The sequence below is a fragment of the Apodemus sylvaticus genome (genome assembly GCF_947179515.1).
Source record: "Apodemus sylvaticus chromosome Y unlocalized genomic scaffold, mApoSyl1.1 SUPER_Y_unloc_2, whole genome shotgun sequence".
NCBI lineage: Eukaryota > Metazoa > Chordata > Mammalia > Rodentia > Muridae > Apodemus > Apodemus sylvaticus.
In genome coordinates, this window is record NW_026262996.1 from 633,253 (window position 1) to 652,981 (window position 19,729).

General features: G+C 34.6%; 1 protein-coding gene across 5 annotated transcripts in view; it reads left to right on the forward strand.

Moving 5' to 3' along the window:
• LOC127676085 (lysine-specific demethylase 5D) overlaps positions 1–19,729 on the forward strand; it is a 63,863-nt gene that overhangs the window by 1,429 nt on the left and 42,705 nt on the right. For 2 of the 5 annotated variants that reach the window (XM_052172005.1, XM_052172006.1), the window contains 7 exons: positions 334–411; positions 1,616–1,738; positions 1,961–2,131; positions 2,665–2,799; positions 12,192–12,330; positions 12,428–12,588; positions 19,191–19,349. In XM_052172005.1, the coding sequence (XP_052027965.1) occupies positions 334–411; positions 1,616–1,738; positions 1,961–2,131; positions 2,665–2,799; positions 12,192–12,330; positions 12,428–12,588; positions 19,191–19,349 (966 nt within the window). Of the gene's footprint in view, positions 1–333; positions 412–1,615; positions 1,739–1,960; positions 2,132–2,267; positions 2,318–2,664; positions 2,800–12,191; positions 12,331–12,427; positions 12,589–19,190; positions 19,350–19,729 lie in introns of those variants that run through there. The other 3 variants (XM_052172008.1, XM_052172010.1, XM_052172009.1) reach the window with 3 other exon arrangements.

Sequence of the window (19,729 nt, forward strand, 5' to 3'; positions counted from 1 at the left end):
TGTAGCCCTGGCTGTCCTGGAACTCACTCTGTAGACCAGGCTGTCCATGAACTCAGAAATCCGCCTGCCTCTGCCTTCCAGAGTGCTGGGATTACAGGTGTGAGCCACCGGGTGTTTTGAAGACTTAATGTGGTGGACCTCTTATTTTCCTTTTGTCTATGCTTTTCAGTTTGTGAATTTTAGACATGATTATTTAAAAATTTTTGCAAAACAAATAGCAAGTATAATGTATATAAAGCATTAATACAAGAGTGAAACAATTCTCCCTCTCCTCATCTTTAACTTCTTGACCCATTTCAGTATGTCATAATCATCAGTTTTATTTCCTTCTAGGATTGGCAGCCACCTTTTGCTGTAGAAGTTGATAACTTCAGATTTACTCCTCGAATTCAGAGGCTAAATGAATTGGAAGTAAGATATGTGTTTTTACAGAACAAATGGAATTCTAATCTTTATGATGTTACAATGACTTGTATTTAGTTTCTGATATGAAATATTGTTTATTGCAACCCCACTGTTATCATTTCTTAAAAATGTTAATTTATGACAGCATCTTCTTTAAAATACAATTAGGTTTATAAGATTCCAGAATATGAAGCTTTCAGCATTCCATCATATAGTAGACAAAGGGTAAAGATACAAAGAAAGTAAAGATAGATGTATAACCTGTGCTTTAAAAAAAAAAAAAAAAATTATATGCCGGGCTGTGGTGGCACACGCCTGTAATCCCAGCACTTGGGAGGCAGAGGGAGGAGGATTTCTGAGTTCAAGGCCAGCCTGGTCTACATAGTGAGCTCCAGGACAGCCAGGGCTACACAGAGAGACCCTGTCTCAAAAAAACCAAATCCAAAAAAACCAAAAAGAAAAAATTATATAAGTGATATAATTAAAGTTCCAGACCCCATTTTTTCTTATTTCCTTTTTAATATTTATTTGCATCTTGCTAGTCCCTCTATTGCTTCCTCCTAATCAGTCTGAAGTGGTTGCCTTTTACTTTCCTAGTTTATTCTCTCCTCCACCTAAGTCTTAGAGATCATTATGGAAGAGGGAATAGTGATATTGAAAAAGCAGAGGAAAAGGAAGTTTTCCTGTATGTCCTGATGTTAGAGGAACTATGCATAAAAAGTGTTAGCAACATGGGAGTGTAAACATGATCTAAACAGGGATGACACCAGTAGAATATGGTATCAATAAAAGAAAACTCAGGAGGCCTCAACCTTTGACAAGTAATTACAGAGCACTAAGGAAGTGAGAGAAATAGTACCACATAAGGAATAGCATACCACTTTTTTATTTCATACCATTTGGTGAGCCATGAAAATATATATATATGCATAACATTATACAGGCTGAGCAAATCATATTTATGCATTTAGGATAAGTAATAGAATATTTAGAATGTATATATTAATTGTTTTAACAGACAAAGAAGCCATGTATTTGAAAGAGAACAAGGCCATAATAAAATAGAAGGTTTGGAGGGAGCAAGGGGCAGGGGGCAATGATGCTATTATAATTTTAAAATATTTCTTAAAAAAACAACAAAAGATAAGTAAAGTACAAAGGGGGGCAAAAAGTAAGCATAATTTATTAAAAAGACTGTCCTCTTTCATAGGCCCAGACTAGAGTAAAGCTAAACTATTTGGATCAGATTGCAAAATTCTGGGAAATTCAAGGTTCTTCCTTAAAGATACCTAATGTGGAGAGAAAGATCTTGGACCTTTACAGCCTTAATAAGGTAAGAGTAGTTCACGTTAAAAAAAAAAAAAAAAACCATAACTAGAAAACATACTTTGATTTATATCTGCTTTATAGTACCTGGCAACAATTTTTGGCTTATTGCTTGAGTTATACAGTGGTTAAATAGTGGAAGTACATAATATGTTTTCTGCATTGTTATTGGAGTACTTAGACATTTCCAGTGTGTTCACTTTACTTATATCTTTTCTTATCCTTTTAGATTGTGGTGGAGGAAGGTGGGTATGAAGCAATCTGCAAGGACCGCCGTTGGGCCCGTGTTGCTCAACGCCTTAATTACCCATCTGGTAAAAACATTGGTTCCCTGCTACGATCCCACTATGAACGGATCATTTACCCTTATGAAATGTTTCAGTCTGGAGCTAATCTTGTGGTAAGGGTTGTAGCTAACTTGGAGCTTGGTACAATATTTGATTTCTTTTGGCTTTACTTCTTTCTTTGTAATTTTGGCACTTATTATTTTGAATTGTTGGACATTTAAAATTTATTGGTATATTTTGAAATTTCAGGAATAGGCCTTGGAAACTTGCTTATATAAAGCGTTATTGTTCTGCCTATGGTAGGTAAACTCTAGTGAGTTTCTTTTTGGGAAATCTTGGAAAGTTATTATTAATCAAATCATAGCCTACAAAAGAAGTGCAATTACACTACGTTGTTATCTTAAAAAGTAGATCATTATTTTCTAAAATTATTAAGCTTCCTTATTTTAGAAACTTCATATTTTAAGTGTTCAGAATGAGTACATTTGTCTTACTTTGGTTTAGCTGAACAATTCACTTAATTATGTATTTTAAATATTACATATATATGTATATGTTTATGAATATTTCACTGTTGAACTCACACACACTCTTTATACATATGAGTTTCTATGTTCATAGCTGTATTTTTTTCTCCCCATATCAGCAATGTAACACAGATCCATTTGACAGTGAAGAAAAAGACAAGGAATACAAACCTCATAGCATCCCTCTTAGACAGTCTGTTCAGCCATCAAAATTCAGTTGCTGCAGTAGACGAGCAAAAAGGCTACAGCCTGAGGTAAACTATTTTTTCCTTCTAATAAGCTGCCAGAGTTAGTTTAGAAATTGAGTTTGGGTGAAAATCCATTTTCAGGAGACAATTTAAACAAACAAAAATAATCAAGAAAAGGGAAAAAACTTGACATGAATACCTAAGCTGAAACCAGTGGGAAGTGGGTATTTTCATTTATAACTCATAGTATTTTTTATTTTTATTCCTTACGTGTTCAAAACAAATATTCTTATAGGTCTAAAGTCATTTTTATAAATCTTATTTTTTATAAGAATGATTTTTCCAAATAACAAAAAAACCCTAAAAATATAAAACTTTATCAGTGTTCAAAATGATATGAAAATGTTATATCTAGAACACTTAATAGCTGGATTAGATATTATAAAACTATATATTGTTTATATTTTTAACTTTTGTTTTGTTTTGTTTTATGGCTTTTTGGATTTGGTTTTTTTGAGACAGGGTTTCTCTGTGTAGCCCTGGCTGTCCTGGAACTCACTCTGTAGACCAGGCTGGCCTTGAACTCATAAATCTGCCTGCCTCTGCCTCCCAGACTGCTGGGATTAAAGGCGTGCGCCACCACTGCCTGGCTTCTTTTTCCCATTCTGTAGACTGCTCTTCCATCTAATGGATGGTATACTTTGCCTTACAGAAGGTTTTAGCTTCATGAGGTCCTATTTCTTGGTTGTTGATCTTAGGGCCTGAGTTGTTGGTCTTCTGTTCAGGAAATTGTCTCCTGTGCCCGCATGTTCAAGGTTATTCCCACTTTCTCTTCTATTTATGTCTATGTCTTTGAATCACTTGGACTTCAGTTATGTGCAAGGTGATAGATAAGGTACTATTTACATTCTTCTACATGCTGACATCCACTTAGACCAGCACCATTTGTTGAAGAGGTCTTTCTTTTTTACCAGTGTGTAATTCTGCTTCTTTATTAAAAATGAGTTGTCTATCAGATTTATCTCTGAGTCTTTGAATCTATTCTGTAGATCAACTTGTCTTTTTTTTTTAAAATACCAATACCATGAGGTTTTTATTACTGTATCTGAGTGGTAGAGCTTGACATCAAAGATGGTGATACCTTTAGAAGTTATTACAGGGTTGTTTTAGCTGTCTTTGCTTTTTTATTTACCCATTTGAAGTTGAATATTGTCCTTGCAAGATCTATAAAGGATTGTACTGGAGTTTTGATGGCTAATGGGTTGAATCTGTAGATTACTTTTGGTCAGATGACCATTTTCACTATGTTAATCCTACTGATTCCCAAATGTGGGAGACCTTTCCATCTTCTGATCTTTTCTTCAATTTCTTTGAAGTTTTGGTCATAGAAGTCTTTCACTTCACTTGGTTAAAGTTACTCCAATCTATTTTGTATCTTGTGTTTATTGTGAAGGGTTTGTTTTCTTATGTTGTTAATAATCCTCAAGCCCCCCTCCACCTGTAATTGTTACTGGCTCTGTTGGATTCCATAGCTGCCAGCAGCTATACTATCATTTGCAAATATATTTGACTTCTCTTATTTCAATTTGTATCTCCTTGATCTCCATTAGTTATTTTACTGATTTAGCTAGAACTTCAAGTATTATATTGAATAGATAGGAAGAGAGTGAACAACCTTATGTTGTTCTGATGTGGAATTGGTTTAATTTCTACATTTAATTTGATGTTGGCTTGCTATTCATTGCTTTAGTTATGTTTAGGTATATGTCTTGTTTTACTAACCTGTCTAATATTTTTATCCTAAAGGTGTGTTGGAAATTGTCAAAGGTTTTTTTTTTTTTTTTAATATCTAATAAGATGAGCATGTGTGTTTTCTTTTAGTTTGTTTATATAGTTGATCACATATATTGATTTTTATATATTGAACCTACATTTCTGTGATAAAGCCTTCCTGATCATGGTGTGTTTTGGACTTTGGTTTGTAGGTATTTTATTGAATATTTTTGCATGTGTTTATGAGATTAATCTGTAATTCTTTTTCCATGTTTAATTTTTGTGTGTCTTGGGTAATTTTGTATACTACTGTTCCCTTGAAGATAACCATTTGTAAATTTTGGGGTAGGGGCCTTAGGTTCTGATATATATGTACATATATAAAAAAAATCAATATCAAGCTATCTACATAAATGGATTTTAAATTCTATCCCTAATATGAATATTAACCTTTCTGTAATGAATAGCTGACAAGATGTGTTTTTCCTATTCTCTAGGTTGCCTTTTCCCTGTGGAATATTTACTAGTATTAGTGAAGGTTTTTTAGTTAATTCTTGTTGTCAATTTTCACTTAAATTCCCTGTGTTGCTTTTGAGATCTTTTTAAGAAAACCAGCACCTTAAATTTTTTTCCAATTTAATTTTTCTCAATTTCAAATAATACTTATGTCTTTGATCTTCAGTAAAATAGTATTTTGTCTTTTGAGATTATATTTGTACAAGATGAGAAACTGACATCAATCTTCTATATGTGGATATTCAGTTTTGACAACACTTCAGTGTTTAATATTTTGTTGAAAATAATTTTGTTGTGGATAATATGTCCATATTTTTGGACTTCTGCTTGTTACATTTTTTTTGTTGGGTTTGTATTTGTATTTATTTATTTATTATTTATTTATTATGATTTTAAAATTTAGTGTTGAGATATGAACAATCTCAAATCAAAGTACGATAGAACAGTTCCAGTGCTATGCTATATTGTAATAATGGTCATATAAGCATGGTCTATTTATCCATTTCTCTAATTTGCCACTGAGAAGGTGGTGTGCTGAGCATTGATACAGTGGAAATTAGCTCATTTCTTGGGAAAAACAGAGATTGATTCAATTATCTATTTATTTTTTACAAAGGTTGTTCCTATATATCCTGGATTGTCTTCAATTTTGAAATTGTTGTGCCGTGCAGGTCATAGGTTTACTTACAGACATTACTGCAATGCTTAACTTCCATTGTTTTGTCTGTTTTTTATATTACTATTTTCCTTACAATGGTTCTGTAATGTATCTTTGAATTAGTTATTCTGGTATCTTTAATTTTATCTTTCTGTTCAATAAGACCTAATTATTACTGATTTTCTTTGCTTCCATGTATATTTTGAAGGATTGTTTTTTCTAGTTTTCTGAAAAATGTCTTTGGTATTTTCATTGTGTGAATATTTTAAGAATATTCTGTAATATTTTATATTTTTTATTTTAGAGGTATTTTATTTGTTTGGGTAAGTTTATTCTTAGGTATTTTTGTTCTCATGGCTATGGAATTGTTTCATGTTTTCTCTCTTTAAAATTTTACTATTAGGAAATTAAAAACCTATGTCTAAATCTTATTACTTGACTAAATTTACTTATGATTTATAATAATCTAGACAGAATCCTTAGTACTATTTTTTGTACATTCGTATCCTTATAAGTGGGGTAATTTGAGTTCCTCTTATGCCTTTCCTCTGTCTCTCTTGCCTTGTTACTTAATGATATGAAGAAGTGAATGTAATTGAGAATTTAATATTATTATTAGTTCTCTCCCAAATGAGAAGCATGATATATCACAAAAATTTTTATGGTTTCTGCAGGAAGAGTAAAGATGAGATACAGAATGTTTTAGTGATTCATGCCAGTGTCTTACTTAGGTTTCCATTGCTGTGAAAAGACACCATGACTAAAGTTACTTTCTTAAGGACAATGTTTAATTGGGCCTGGCTTACACTTTTAGAGGTTCAGTCCATTATCATCAAGGTGGGAGCATGGCAGCATGCAGGCAGTCATGGGAGGAGAAGGACCTGAGAGTTCTACAACTTTCATAGAAAGGAAATCAGGAGCAGACTCTCTCCTATAAAGCTAACAGGAGGGTCTCAAAAGCCCACCCCACAGTGACACACTTTCTTTAATAAGGCCACACTACTCCAACAAGACCACACCTCCTAGTAGTGCCACTCCCTGGGTCAAGCATATTCAAGCCACCGAGCTAGGATCTGTCCCTAGTTTTCTGCTATCTAGCCCATAAATGAAGTTAGGAGAAATGTGAGATTTGTAAGTTAATGTCTGGATGCATAAGTTTATATTTGGAAGAAAATCTCACTAATAAATTGTTTGCCAGCCCATAGGAGTTCTTTGGCTGATTGGGGTAATTTCCATAGTTTTGGACCATGGAAGAGCTAAGGAACATTATAAAATATAAGAAAAAATATGTATATAAAAGAATTACAGGGCTGGAAAGATGGTTCAGTGGCTGACTGCTCTTCCAGAGGTCCTGAGTTTAATTCCCAGCACTACATGGTGGCTCACAGCCATCTGTAATGGGATCCTACACCCTCTTCTGCTGTGTCTGAAGACAGCTACAGTGAACTCATATACATAGAATAAATCTTAAAAAAAAAAAAAAGAGCATACGCTATTGGTGTTCTGTTCATAAACTTTCTCCCTGTGCCCATGTCCTCAAGGGTCTTCCCCAGTTTCTTTTTTATTAGCTTCAGAGTGTCTGGCTTTATGTGGAGGTCCTTGATCCATTTGGATTTGAGCTTAGTACAAGGAGACAAGGATGGATCAATTCGCATTCTTCTGCATGTTGACCTCCAGTTGAACCAGCACCATTTGTTGAAAAGGCTATCTTTTTTCCATTGGATGTTTTCAGCCCCTTTGTCGAGGATCAAGTGGCCATAGGTGTGTGGGTTCATTTCTGGATCTTCAATCCTGATCCATTGATCCACCTGCCTGTCACTGTACCAATACCATGCAGGTTTTAACACTATTGCTCTGTAGTATTGCTTGAGGTCAGGGGGATACTGATTCCCCCAGACTTTCTTTTGTTGCTGAGAATAGTTTTAGCTATCCTGGGTTTTTTGTTGTTCCAGATGAATTTGATAATTGCTCTTTCTAACTGTGAAGAATTGAGTTGGGATTTTGATGGGTATTGCATTGAATCTGTATATTGCTTTTGGCAAAATGGCCATTTTCACTATATTGATTCTGGCGATCCATGAGCATGGGAGGTTTTCCCATTTTTTGAGGTCTTCTTCCATTTCCTTCTTCAGAGTCTTGAAGTTCTTGTCATACAAATCTTTCACATGTTTGGTAAGAGTCACCCCAAGATACTTTATACTGTTTGTGGCTATTGTGAAGGGGGTCATTTCCCTAATTTCTTTCTCAGCCTGCTTATCCTTTGAGTATAGGAAGGCCACTGATTTGCTTGAGTTGATTTTATAACCTGCCACTTTGCTGAAGTTGTTTATCAGCTGTAGGAGCTCTCTAGTGGAGTTCTTTGGGTCACTTAGGTAGACGATCATGTCGTCTGCAAATAATGATAGTTTGACTTCTTCCTTTCCAATTTGTATCCATTTGACCTCCTTATGTTGTCGAATTGCCCGAGCTAGTACCTCAAGTACAATATTGAAAAGATAAGGAGAAAGGGGGCAGCCTTGTCTGGTCCCTGATTTCAGTGGGATTGCTTCAAGTTTCTCTCCATTTAGTTTGATGCTGGCTACCGGTTTGCTGTATATTGCTTTTACTATGTTTAGGTATGGGCCTTGAATTCCTGTTCTCTCCAAGACTTTAAGCATGAAAGGATGCTGAATTTTGTCAAATGCTTTTTCAGCATCCAATGAAATGACCATGTGGTTTTTTTCTTTGAGTTTGTTTATGTAGTGGATTGCATTGATGGATTTCCGTATATTGAACCAACCCTGCATTCCCGGGATAAAGCCTACTTGATCATGGTGGATGATCGTTTTGATGTGTTCTTGGATTCGGTTGGCAAGAATTTTATTGAGTATTTTTGCATCGATGTTCATAAGGGAAATTGGTCTGAAGTTCTCTTTCTTTGTTGGATCTTTGTGTGGTTTTGGTATCAGCGTAATTGTGGCTTCGTAGAAGGAATTGGGTAGTGTTCCTTCTGTTTCTATTTTGTGGAATAGTTTGAAGAGTATTGGTGTTAACTCTTCTTTGAAGGTCTGATAGAATTCTTTGAAGGTCTGATAGTCTCCAGAAAACCAAACAACCCTATTAAAAAATGGGGTACAGAGTTAAACAAAGAATTCTCACCTGAAGAACTTCGGATGGCGGAGAAGCATCTTAAAAAATGCTCAACTTCATTAGTCATTAGGAAAATGCAAATCAAAACAACCCTGAGATTTCACCTTATACCAGTCAGAATGGCTAAGATTAAAAATTCAGGAGACAGCAGGTGTTGGAGAGGGTGTGGAGAAAGAGGAACACTCCTCCACTGCTGGTGGGGTTGCAAATTGGTACAACCACTCTGGAAATCAGTCTGGCGGTTCCTCCGAAAACTGGGCATCTCACTCCCAGAAGATCCTGCTATACCACTCCTGGGCATATACCCAGAAGACTCCCCACCATGTAATAAGGATACACGCTCTACTATGTTCATAGCAGCCCTATTTATAATTGCCAGATGCTGGAAAGAACTCAGGTATCCCTCAACAGAAGAGTGGATGCAAAAAATGTGGTATATCTACACAATGGAGTACTATTCAGCCATTAAAAACAATGAATTCATGAAATTCTTAGGCAATGGATGGAGCTAGAGAACATCATACTAAGTGAGGTAACCCAGACTCAAAAGGTGAATCATGGTATGCACTAACTAATAAGTGGATAGTAACCTAGAAAACTGGAATACCCAAAACATAATCCACACATCAAATGAGGTACAAGAAGAAAGGAGGAGTGGCCCCTTGTTCTGGAAAGACTCAGTGAAGCAGTATTCGGCAAAACCAGAGCGGGGAAGTGGGAAGGGGTGGGTGGGAGGACAGGGGAAGAGAAAGGGGCTTATGGGACTTTCGGGGAGTCAGGGGGGGTCCAGAAAAGGGGAAATCATTTGAAATGTAAATAAAAAATTATATCGAATAAAAAAAAAAATTAGCCAGGAGGTGGTGGTGCACGCCTGTAATCCCAGCACTCTGGGAGGCAGAGGCAGGCGGATTTCTGAGTTCGAGGCTAGCCTGGTCTACAGACTGAGTTCTAGGACAGCCAGGGCTGTCCAAAAAACTAAAAAAAAAGAAAAAAAAAGTTGTTACCATAAACTTTGGAATTGGATATAATTTTATAATGAAACTATAGTAGATTCATTTTTTTTTTTTCTGAAGAAACAGACTATTGAGGTAGCTATACCTAGATACTATCATATAGGGCATCTGACTTTCAATAATTACTATAGAAATACAAATTAAAAACAAGGTTATTTTTATGTTGTATTTTATAGGAGAAAAATTATGAATCTTAAGTGAATCTTAACTTATTTTGAAGTGAACTATACCTGACTGTCCAGTGGAAAAAACTATAATAATAATAATAATAATAATAATAATAATAATAATAATAATAATAATAAAAAGAGATTTATTTATTTATTATATGTAAGTGCTGTCTTCAGACACACCAGAATAGGGTAGCTGGGATTTGAACTCAGAACTTTTAGAAGACCCGTCAGTGCTCTTTACCACTGAGCCATCAATAATAGTAATTTTAAATTAGGTAAGTATTTAGTAAAAGATATACAATACAAATTCTAGGTTATTATTAATTATATTGACATATTAACTATATATTAATAGTCAATATTAGCATATTAATATGTTACATGGCATATTTAAGTATGTATATTAGCATATTAATGTTGATGTATACATGGTATGTTAATAGGCTGTTATAGGGCTATAATTACAGCTACTTTGGAGACCTGAGCTAATTGTTGTTTGCCTGAACTACAAAGTAAATTCAGAGATAATTAGGGCAATTTACTCGATACCTGTCTCAAAAAAAAAATGACAAGTATAAGAAGAGTTGGAAATACATAGTTCAGTAATAGATACTTTATTAGTTATTGGTTAGTTATAATATTTGGGGTTTTTTGTTTTTAAAAATTTGCCTAGTTTTTTTAAAAGATTTATTTTATGTATGTGAGTACACTGTCACTGACATCCCAGAAGAGGGCATCAGATCCCATGACAGATGGCTAGGATTTGCTGGGATTTGAAGTCAGGACCTTGGGAAGAGCAGTCAGTGCTCTTAACCACTGAGCCACCTCTCCAGCCCCTGTATTTATTTTTTATTTGATATTTAAGATTTCCTTCTTCTTTTATTAATTATATCTGACCACAGTTTTCCCTCCACCCTCTCCTCTCAATCCCTCCCTCTCACCTCTTCTCCTTCCAGTACTCTCCCCCTTTCTCTTCAAAGAAAGGAGACCTCTTACGTGTATCAAACCTCCTTGTCATATCAAGTTGCAGTAAGACTAGGTAGATCTTCTCTTATTGAGGGTAAACAAGGCAGCCCAGGTAGAGGAAAGGGATCCAGGCAACAAAGTCAGAGACAGTACCTGCTCCAGTTGCTAGGGGTCCCACAGGAAGACCAAGATGCGTATCAGGTATGTAAGTGTACATCTGCTGCATAAGTGTAGAGGACACCTAGCAGTTTTTACTTTTCTAAAGTCTTTGATAATATAGGGGAAAAGAGTTATGTTTTTAATGGTGCATGTTCCTTGGAATAAAATTATTTTGTCTTATTATTTAGTCTGTTGATGTAAAGGAGCTTATTTGTATTTATTGCATTCTAATATGCAGAGTTATATTTAATCTTTAGTGTTTTTTAGATTTTAAGTTTTTGTGCATATGTGTGTTTTCTCTCTCTGTTTGTGTACCATATGTGAGTCTCCTGCCATTAGTGGTGAGAAGATGTCACTGGATCCCCTGAAACTGGAGTTAGTTGTAGGTCATTATATGAGGACTATGAACCTGGTCCTTTGTGAAAACAGTGAGTGCTTGTAACGTGAGCCAGTTCTTTATCTCTCATTTCTAATCTTGAAAACATTTACTTATCTTTTTCACAACATGAAAAAAAAGGGATATGAACATTATGTTTCATGCATATGTAGAGTACATTCTGATATCTATTTTCTTCTTTTCTGTCTATAATATTCCTTCCACCTGTGTCACCTACCACTTGTACCTATAAGTCTTTTTCAATTCATTTTGAGACCCACTGTATTTAACCAGTACTATCTCTGTAACTGGGGCTGGAGCTGTCCTTTAAAGACCACTGTCCTCTTCAGCAATACATGGAATTGTTGTTGTTATATTATTAGAAGTATTTGGGAATTTTATATGTGCATGTAATATATTTTCTTTAAATCTACCTTTCACTCTATTTCCTCCAAACTAGTCCCGTAAATCCCCTTCCACTTTCCCTTTCAGATTTATGAGTTCATTTTTAAACTTACTACATGCACTTACTGCTTGCTACTTATTATGTGGGTGAAGAGTTCATCTACTAGATGGCTAGTTTATCTGGGGCTGCACTGACTTTTCTAAGGTATTCTGCTAATAATAATTCTAGACATTTTCTATAAATTCTTATATCCTTTTATTTACTGTGTCCTTTGAAATTTTTTTAATAGCCGGAACCCACAGAAGAAGACATTGAGAAAAACCCAGAGCTAAAGAAACTACAGATATATGGGGCAGGTCCCAAGATGATAGGCTTGGGTCTCATGGCTAAGGAGAAGACTCTGAAAAAGAAAGATAGCATACAACCAGGTGAAATTTAAACACTAATCAGTGATAAAGTAAAGAACCACAAGATTTTTGTTGTTAATCATAATAGTGTGTTTTCACTTACATTTGATACTCCTAGATAAAGAAGTGACATGTCCTGCAACTGTTGTAGTGAAGGGGGAAGCCAGTGAGTTTGGAAAAGTGACATCAGCATTTTCTGACAAGAATTTAAATCACAGTTTTGAACCTTGTACGAGGATGACTATGCAGCTACGGAACAATCACAGCAGTACCCAGCTTGTAAGAATTCACCAGTGATTTTGTGATACTGTTTTTAACTATCAATATTAGAATGTACCTAAATTAATTCATGTTTTAATTAATTATTTTTTGTATTTTACTGCTTTTATATTGTTATATATTTTATTAAAATTTATTTAGTATCATGTAACCCAGGCTAGACTCTAACATGTTACATAGCAAGGATGATCTAATTTAACCTTTCCAAAACTGTGATTATAGGTGTAGATTTTGAGGCACGGACCTCTGTTATCATTTTTCCCCCTCTGGTTTCATTTTTATGGAACTACAACCTTCTTTATAGCTTAATTAGCTATACTACTCCCCTTCCTCTGAGATATAATGGTATTTCAATGCTATGATTCTGTAGTATAATTTGAGCTAGGGTATGATTTGTTAGAAGTCTTAATATTTCCTTAGTTTCAATTTTTTTTTATAAAGAATATCACTGGGATCGAAAAACAAACAAACAATGAATATTGGGATTTTGATGAAGATTGCATTTAATGTGTAGACTGTTTTTTGTAGTACAGCCATTTAAATAATACGTTTAAATAATTTTTTAGTCTGAAAGATGTATCTTTCAATATTTTTACCAAGACTTTTCTATGTCTTTAATATTTTTAGTGTAGGAGTTTTTCTTCTTTCCCACCTTAATTGGGTTTATTTTGAGGCATATTTTTTGAAGATGTTGTAAATTGAATATATTTTTCTATGTTCATCCTTCAAATATTCATTAATGGTGTATAAAAAAGCTATTGATTTTTTTCTGAAATACAGAATATAGTACTTGCATAGTTCTGTATTTTACAGGAAGTGTTGCTCATTTTTTTCTCATTTAGTATAATATTGTCTGCAACTTTGTCATGTCTTTATTATGTTCAGATGTTCTTTCTTATTATCTTCTGAAAGAATTGTATTATGAAGTTATGTTGAACTCTGATAAATGACAAATACCCTTTTCTTCTTGTTGAGATGGCTTTTAAATATCTGCACTTAAGACTATGCCAGTGTTGTTTTAAATTAATTGGTTTGAATATGAAAAATATTAACCTTTTTTTCTAGATAAAATAGAAATGATATATAATCTTTGTGTTTTCAACTCAATATGCAAATATTTTATTGAAAACTTTTACATCTATGTTTATAAGGAGAATAACCTGTAGTTTTGTTGTAGTTGTATGTTTTTAATCAGCTTTGCTGTCAGGATAATTCAGGATTTATAGCATTCATTTTCTTTTTTTTACATAATAGTTTGAGAAATACTGCTTTTACATGCTTCTTAGCAGTGAATGTATCTGATTCTAGAATTTTCTTTTTCTTTAATTTAGTTACTACTTAGTCATGTTCATTGGAAGTTATTTATTTTGGTGACTTAATTTTATATCATGATTTTTAATTTATATATTTCTTACAGATTTTTTGGCATTTTATAAAAAATTTATGAATGGTTTTCTGACTTTTATTTGAGTTATTGTAAAAACTATTTTCATCTCTACTGTTACTAGTTTTGTCTTCATATTTCATTTGGTATAAGGTTTTGTCAGTCTTAGTTCTTAAAAAAATCAATTCTTTGCTTAGCTTATTTTAAGTATTGTTCCTAATTTATCGATTTAACTTGTATTATTTCTTGCCATCTGCTGTATTTGTGTTTCATTCTTTTTTTATTCAAAAATCTTGAGGTATATCTTAAGGTATTTATTGAGATCTGTGTGCATGTGTGTATTTGTGTATGTTTGTGTATGTGTGTGTACATGTGTGCGTGCATGCACGCTATTGAATATTGTACATATAAAGGACAGAGGTATAAAGTGGAAGTTTTCAGTCCATTTTATTTTTTGAGGCATGATAAAAATATCAGGTGATATTTATGGCTGGCCAGAAAAATTTAGCCAGTGGACTATTTTTCTCTATTTCTCTTGACAATTGGCAGCAGATCTATGCCACCTATGCGTTAACTCAGGTTCTAGTGGCCAAAAATTAGGTTCTCCAAGTTTATGGGTGGGTACTTTGCCTATTAAGCCATATCCCTAACTCTTCTCTGAGATTTTTTTGTTTTTGTTTTTTAATGTAAGTTCTTACTCTGTTGAAACTTCCTTGATTTCTTTCTTTCTTTCTTTTTTCTATTGATAAGGGAAGTAAAAACACTTTATGATAAAATTAAAGATTTACATGGAAAATATTTCAGATAAAATAGAAGAGATACATAGAAAAACACGTTAAAATCGACAGTCTTTATGGAAAATTAAAGAGTAAAGTGTTAGACATGTAAAACATTGCTAAATTAATTGAAATATGAAATAGAAACATTTTTTGATAGAATTGAAGATTAACATGGAAAATATTTCTTGTAAAATTTAAGAAATATATATACAAACATGTTGAAATAGACTATCTCATGGAAATTTTTACATATAAAATGGTACATATAAAAACTCTAATTGAAGGTGGAATTAGAGACATTTGTTAAAAAATCAAAGATTTACATTGAAAACATTTCTGAAAATAGAGGAAATATATAGAAAGACATTAAAATAGAAGATTATCATGAAAAATAATGCAGATAAAATGGTCGACATAAAAACATTACTAAATTAATTAAAAGGGGAATTACAAACATTTTCTGATAAAATTGAATATTTACATGAGAAATATTTCTGTAAATATTTGTCTCTTAATTGGGGAGTTGAGTCCATTGATGTTAAGAGATATTAAGGAATAGTGATTGTTGCTTCCCATTATTTTTGATGTTATTTTTATGTTTGTGTGGATATCGTCTTTTGGGTTTGTTGGAAGATTACTTTCTTGCTTTTTCTAGGGTGTAGTTTCCTTGTGTTGGCATTTTTCCATCTATTATCCTTTGTAGGGCTGGATTTGTGGAAAGATATTGTGTAAATTTGGTTTTTATCATGGAATATCTTGGTTTCTCCATCTATGGTGATTGAGAGTTTCTCTGGGTATAGTAGTCTCGGCTGGTATTTGTGTTCTCTTAGAGTCTGCATGAGATCTGCCCAGGATCTTCTAGCTTTCATAGTCTCTGGTGAGAAGTCTGGTGTGATTCTGATAGGTCTTCCTTTATATGTTACTTGGCCTTTTTCTCTTACTGCCTTTAATATTCTTTCTTTGTTTAGTACATTTGGGGTTTTGATTATTATTTGACGGGAGGAATTTCTGTTCTGGTTCAGTGTGTTTGGAGTTCTGTAGGCTTCTTGTATATTCATGGGCATGTCTCTCTTTAGGTTAGGGAAGTTTTCTTCTATAATTTTGTTGAAGATATTTACTGGCCCTTTAAGTTGTAAATCTTCAGCAGAAACCCTGTCTCGAAAAAACCAAATCCAAAAAAAAAAAAAAAGCCGTAAACCCTCACTTTCTTCTATACCTATAATCCTTAGGTTTGGTCTTCTCATTGTGCCCTGGATTTCCTGGATGTTTTGGGTTACCAGCTTTATGCATTTTGCATTTTCTTTGACTGTTGTGTCAATATTTTCCATGGAATGTTCAGCACCTGAGTTTCTTTCTTCTATCTCTTGTATTCTGTTGTTGATGCTTGCATCTATGATTCCTGAATTCTTTCCAAGGTTTTCTATCTCCAGAGATGTCTCACTTTGTGATTTCTTTATTGTTTCTACCTCCATTTTTAGAACCTGGATGTTCCAGTTCCTTCAGGGTTTCTCTGTGTAGCCCTGGCTGTCCTAGAACTCACTCTGTGGACCAGGCTGGCCTCAAACTCAGAAACCCACCTGCCTCTGCCTCCCAAGTGCTGGGATTACAGGTGTGAGCCAGCACCGCCGGGCGCTTTCCTGTAATTCTTTGAGGTATTTTTGCATTTCTTCTTTAAGGGCTTCTGCGTGTTGATCCATGATCTCCTGTGATTCTTTAATGGATCTGTGTGTTTCCTCTATAAGTGCTTTTACCTGTTGACTGATATTCTGTATTTCTTTAAGGGAGTTATTTAAGTCTTTCTTGAAGCCCTCTATCAGCATCGTGCGATAAGATTTTAAATCCAACTCTTGCTTTTCCGGTGTGTTGGGGTATCTGGCACTTGCTGTGGTGGGAGAACTGTGTTCTGATGTTGCCATGAGGCCTTGGTTTCTGTTGGTAGGATTCTTGTGCTTGCCTTTCACCATCTGGTTATCTCTGGTGCTAGTTGGTACTGTTGTCTCTGGCTGGAGTTTGTTCCTCCTGTGGGCCTGTAAGCCTGTGTCCTTACTCCTCTGAGATCAGAAGTGAAAGTGCTGCTGGGAGATCTCTCTCTCCTGGTGGTGTGTGCACAGGAGGCTGTGGAGTTTCCTGGCTCCCTAGTGCAAATGGCAGTGGGTGGGAAGACTTCCATCCCAGGTGCTCCACTGATTGTATGCCCTGTGTGCTCCTAGCAAGTCCCCTCCAGAGAGAAGGTGGAAATCTCACCTCTGTGCTCAGAAGTGAAAGCCTGCTGGGAGATCACTCTCTCCTGGCTTGCTGTGCATAGAAGGCTGTGGAGTCTCCCAGCTCCCTGGTGCCAATGGTGGCAGAAAGACTCTACTTGATATCTTTAATGAAGCATAGTTCATCTGAAAGTACATTAGCCTTCATGTATTTATGTAGTTTTACTTGCCTTTTTAAACTTGGGGGTTTTTTTTTGTTTGTTTGTTTGTTTATTGGTTTTGTTTTGTTTTAAGAGTGTTATTCCTACATGCATCTCTGTGCACCATGTGGAAGTTTGGTATTCAGGTCAGAAGAGATCAGAAGAGAACATTGAATTTCCTAGAACTGGAATAGAGATGACTGTGAGCTGCCATGTGAATGTTAGGACCTCTGAAACATCAAGTAGGATTCTTACTTTTGAGCCATTTCTTTAGTTTCTCTGTGCTTTTTCTTACTATTGATTTCTGGTTTTATTCCATTATGTTGTAATAAGATACAAGAAATTATTTCAACATTTATTGTATTTGTTCTATCCCAATTTAATGCTCATAACATGATTGATTTTAATGGTGAGTCCTTGTGCTGCACAGAATGTTTTTTCTCTGCCAGATGTAGCTGTCTATTAAATTAATCTGTGGGATAAGTTTTTTTCCTGATTTTTTTTTCTTGTTTGTTTAAAGTACCTATTGGAAGATGAGAATTGACTACTAAAGTTCTACATGATTATTGTCCCAGACAGAATCACTTATGCCTTTAAAAGAAAGTGTTTCTTTTGTAAAGTTGGGAGCCTCAGCATTTAATACAAAAATATAAACATAATTTCTTGATGAATCTTTACCTATATAGTGGCTGCTTTTATCTTCTCTTGCAAGCTTTGTTTGAAGTCTACTTTTTTAGATATAAAAATAGGTAAGCCTTTTCCAGTAACATACAAACTAAAATTCAACAGTGTAAAGGTACAAAATTATCAGTAATAATATGGAAAACTAAAAGAAAATAAACAATAGCATAAAAACAATGTTGTCTTCTATCATTTAGTACTTCTTCTAAGTTGTGGTAAGTTGAGGCAGGAATTTTTAGTTTTTTGCCTCAAATTGGAACCATTTATGATTTTTGTATTGTCTTTTCCCTGTGCAGGGTTTTATGTCATTATTTCTGAAAATAGGTATGGTGCTATACTGACTGGGATGGGAGGAAATGATGGGAACACAAAGGCTCTACAATTAATTGGATGAGATGGATGATGTTAATAACAGAAGTTATAGTTCTAGAGTGTGAACCAAGTGCATGCAGGGAGGATAGGTAGTGACAGATGTAGAGGACCAATGTAGTCTAGCTTCTTCAGCTAGGAATGGGAATAGACAAGGAGTCTTAAAAGGTATGAGATGAACTGCACAAAATGGAGCTCCCTGCCCTATCCAAATGTGCAGTAAATACAGTGAGTCAATGTGTTCCAAGGACTGGTCAGGTAGGTGGGAATAGCTGCTGCTTTAGTTCTCTCTCCTAGAGTGGGGAGGTCCTGGGGGCTAGGGGTACTTGGCTGAGCAAATTTTGTTGTCTTATAAAACTGAACGCAGGCCTGTAGCAGAGCTGAGAGTACCTAGATGTGGTGGGTGAGTGGGAATTGAGGAGGAGTCTAGGTTTCCTGGCTAGGGAAAGGGGCAAAGAGGACTTTTAGTGGGAGATAGGTTAGGTTAGCTATTCAAGTGCAAGTTAGCTTTATGGAAGAGATCATGTGAATTTTATGTCATTGAATATTTTCCTTTACTTTTTGCTGTGTAATACAGGGTTTTAATATATTCCCTGGCTAGCCTAGCTATATATCTAAATAGAGTCTTGAATTTCTGATCATTCCATCCATCTTAACTATTAGAATTGTAAGTGTGCATGACACACTTTGTTTATGTATTGCTGGGGAGAGAACTTAGGGCTTCATTTTGCCAACTGAGCTGCATTTTGAACCCCACTACTGAATTTTCTAAAATAATGCTTTGTAGTTGCTTTCTAAACATCTTGAATATGATCTACTTATTAATGTGTTGTTATGATTATTTATATGCTGTTGTGCTTTTTATCAGATAGGATATTTTAGAGTTTCCATAGTGTGTAGTTATAGAAATTCAGAGTCAGTAGGCCAGAAACTTAGGATAGGTATATAGAGGAACTAATTCCTAACATATTTTCCTTTTCCTTGACAGATGGCTTCATATGTTTGCCGAATATGCTCTCGTGCGGATGAAGATGAGAGGTTTCTGCTCTGTGATGGCTGTAATGATAATTACCACATCTTTTGCCTACTGCCACCACTTTCTGAAGTTCCCAAGGGAATATGGAAGTGCCCAAAGTGTATCTTAGCGGTAATATTTATCCGCCTTAGACAGTTTAATCATAACCTAGTCAATTTCTTTTATCTATCCTTTTCAGTGAGGTGGACTAAAATTAGTAGAGAAGACTTGATTAACTTATAGTGAATAAGAATAATTGGATAGAAAAGCTAAACGATAGTAATGATTTACATGAAGTAGATAAAATCATAACTTATAAACTGTGAAAATGTTAGCTAAGAGAAAAAATTATTTAGTATCTATTGAAACAAATGTTTAAAATGTTTAAAATGTAGTTTTTAATGTAAAATACTAAATGCAGCTTGAAAATCTCCTTTCTTTTTTCTTTTCCTTCATTAATTTTCTTATTCAGTTTATCTTCCAGTTGGAGCCTACACTCCCTCCTATCCTCT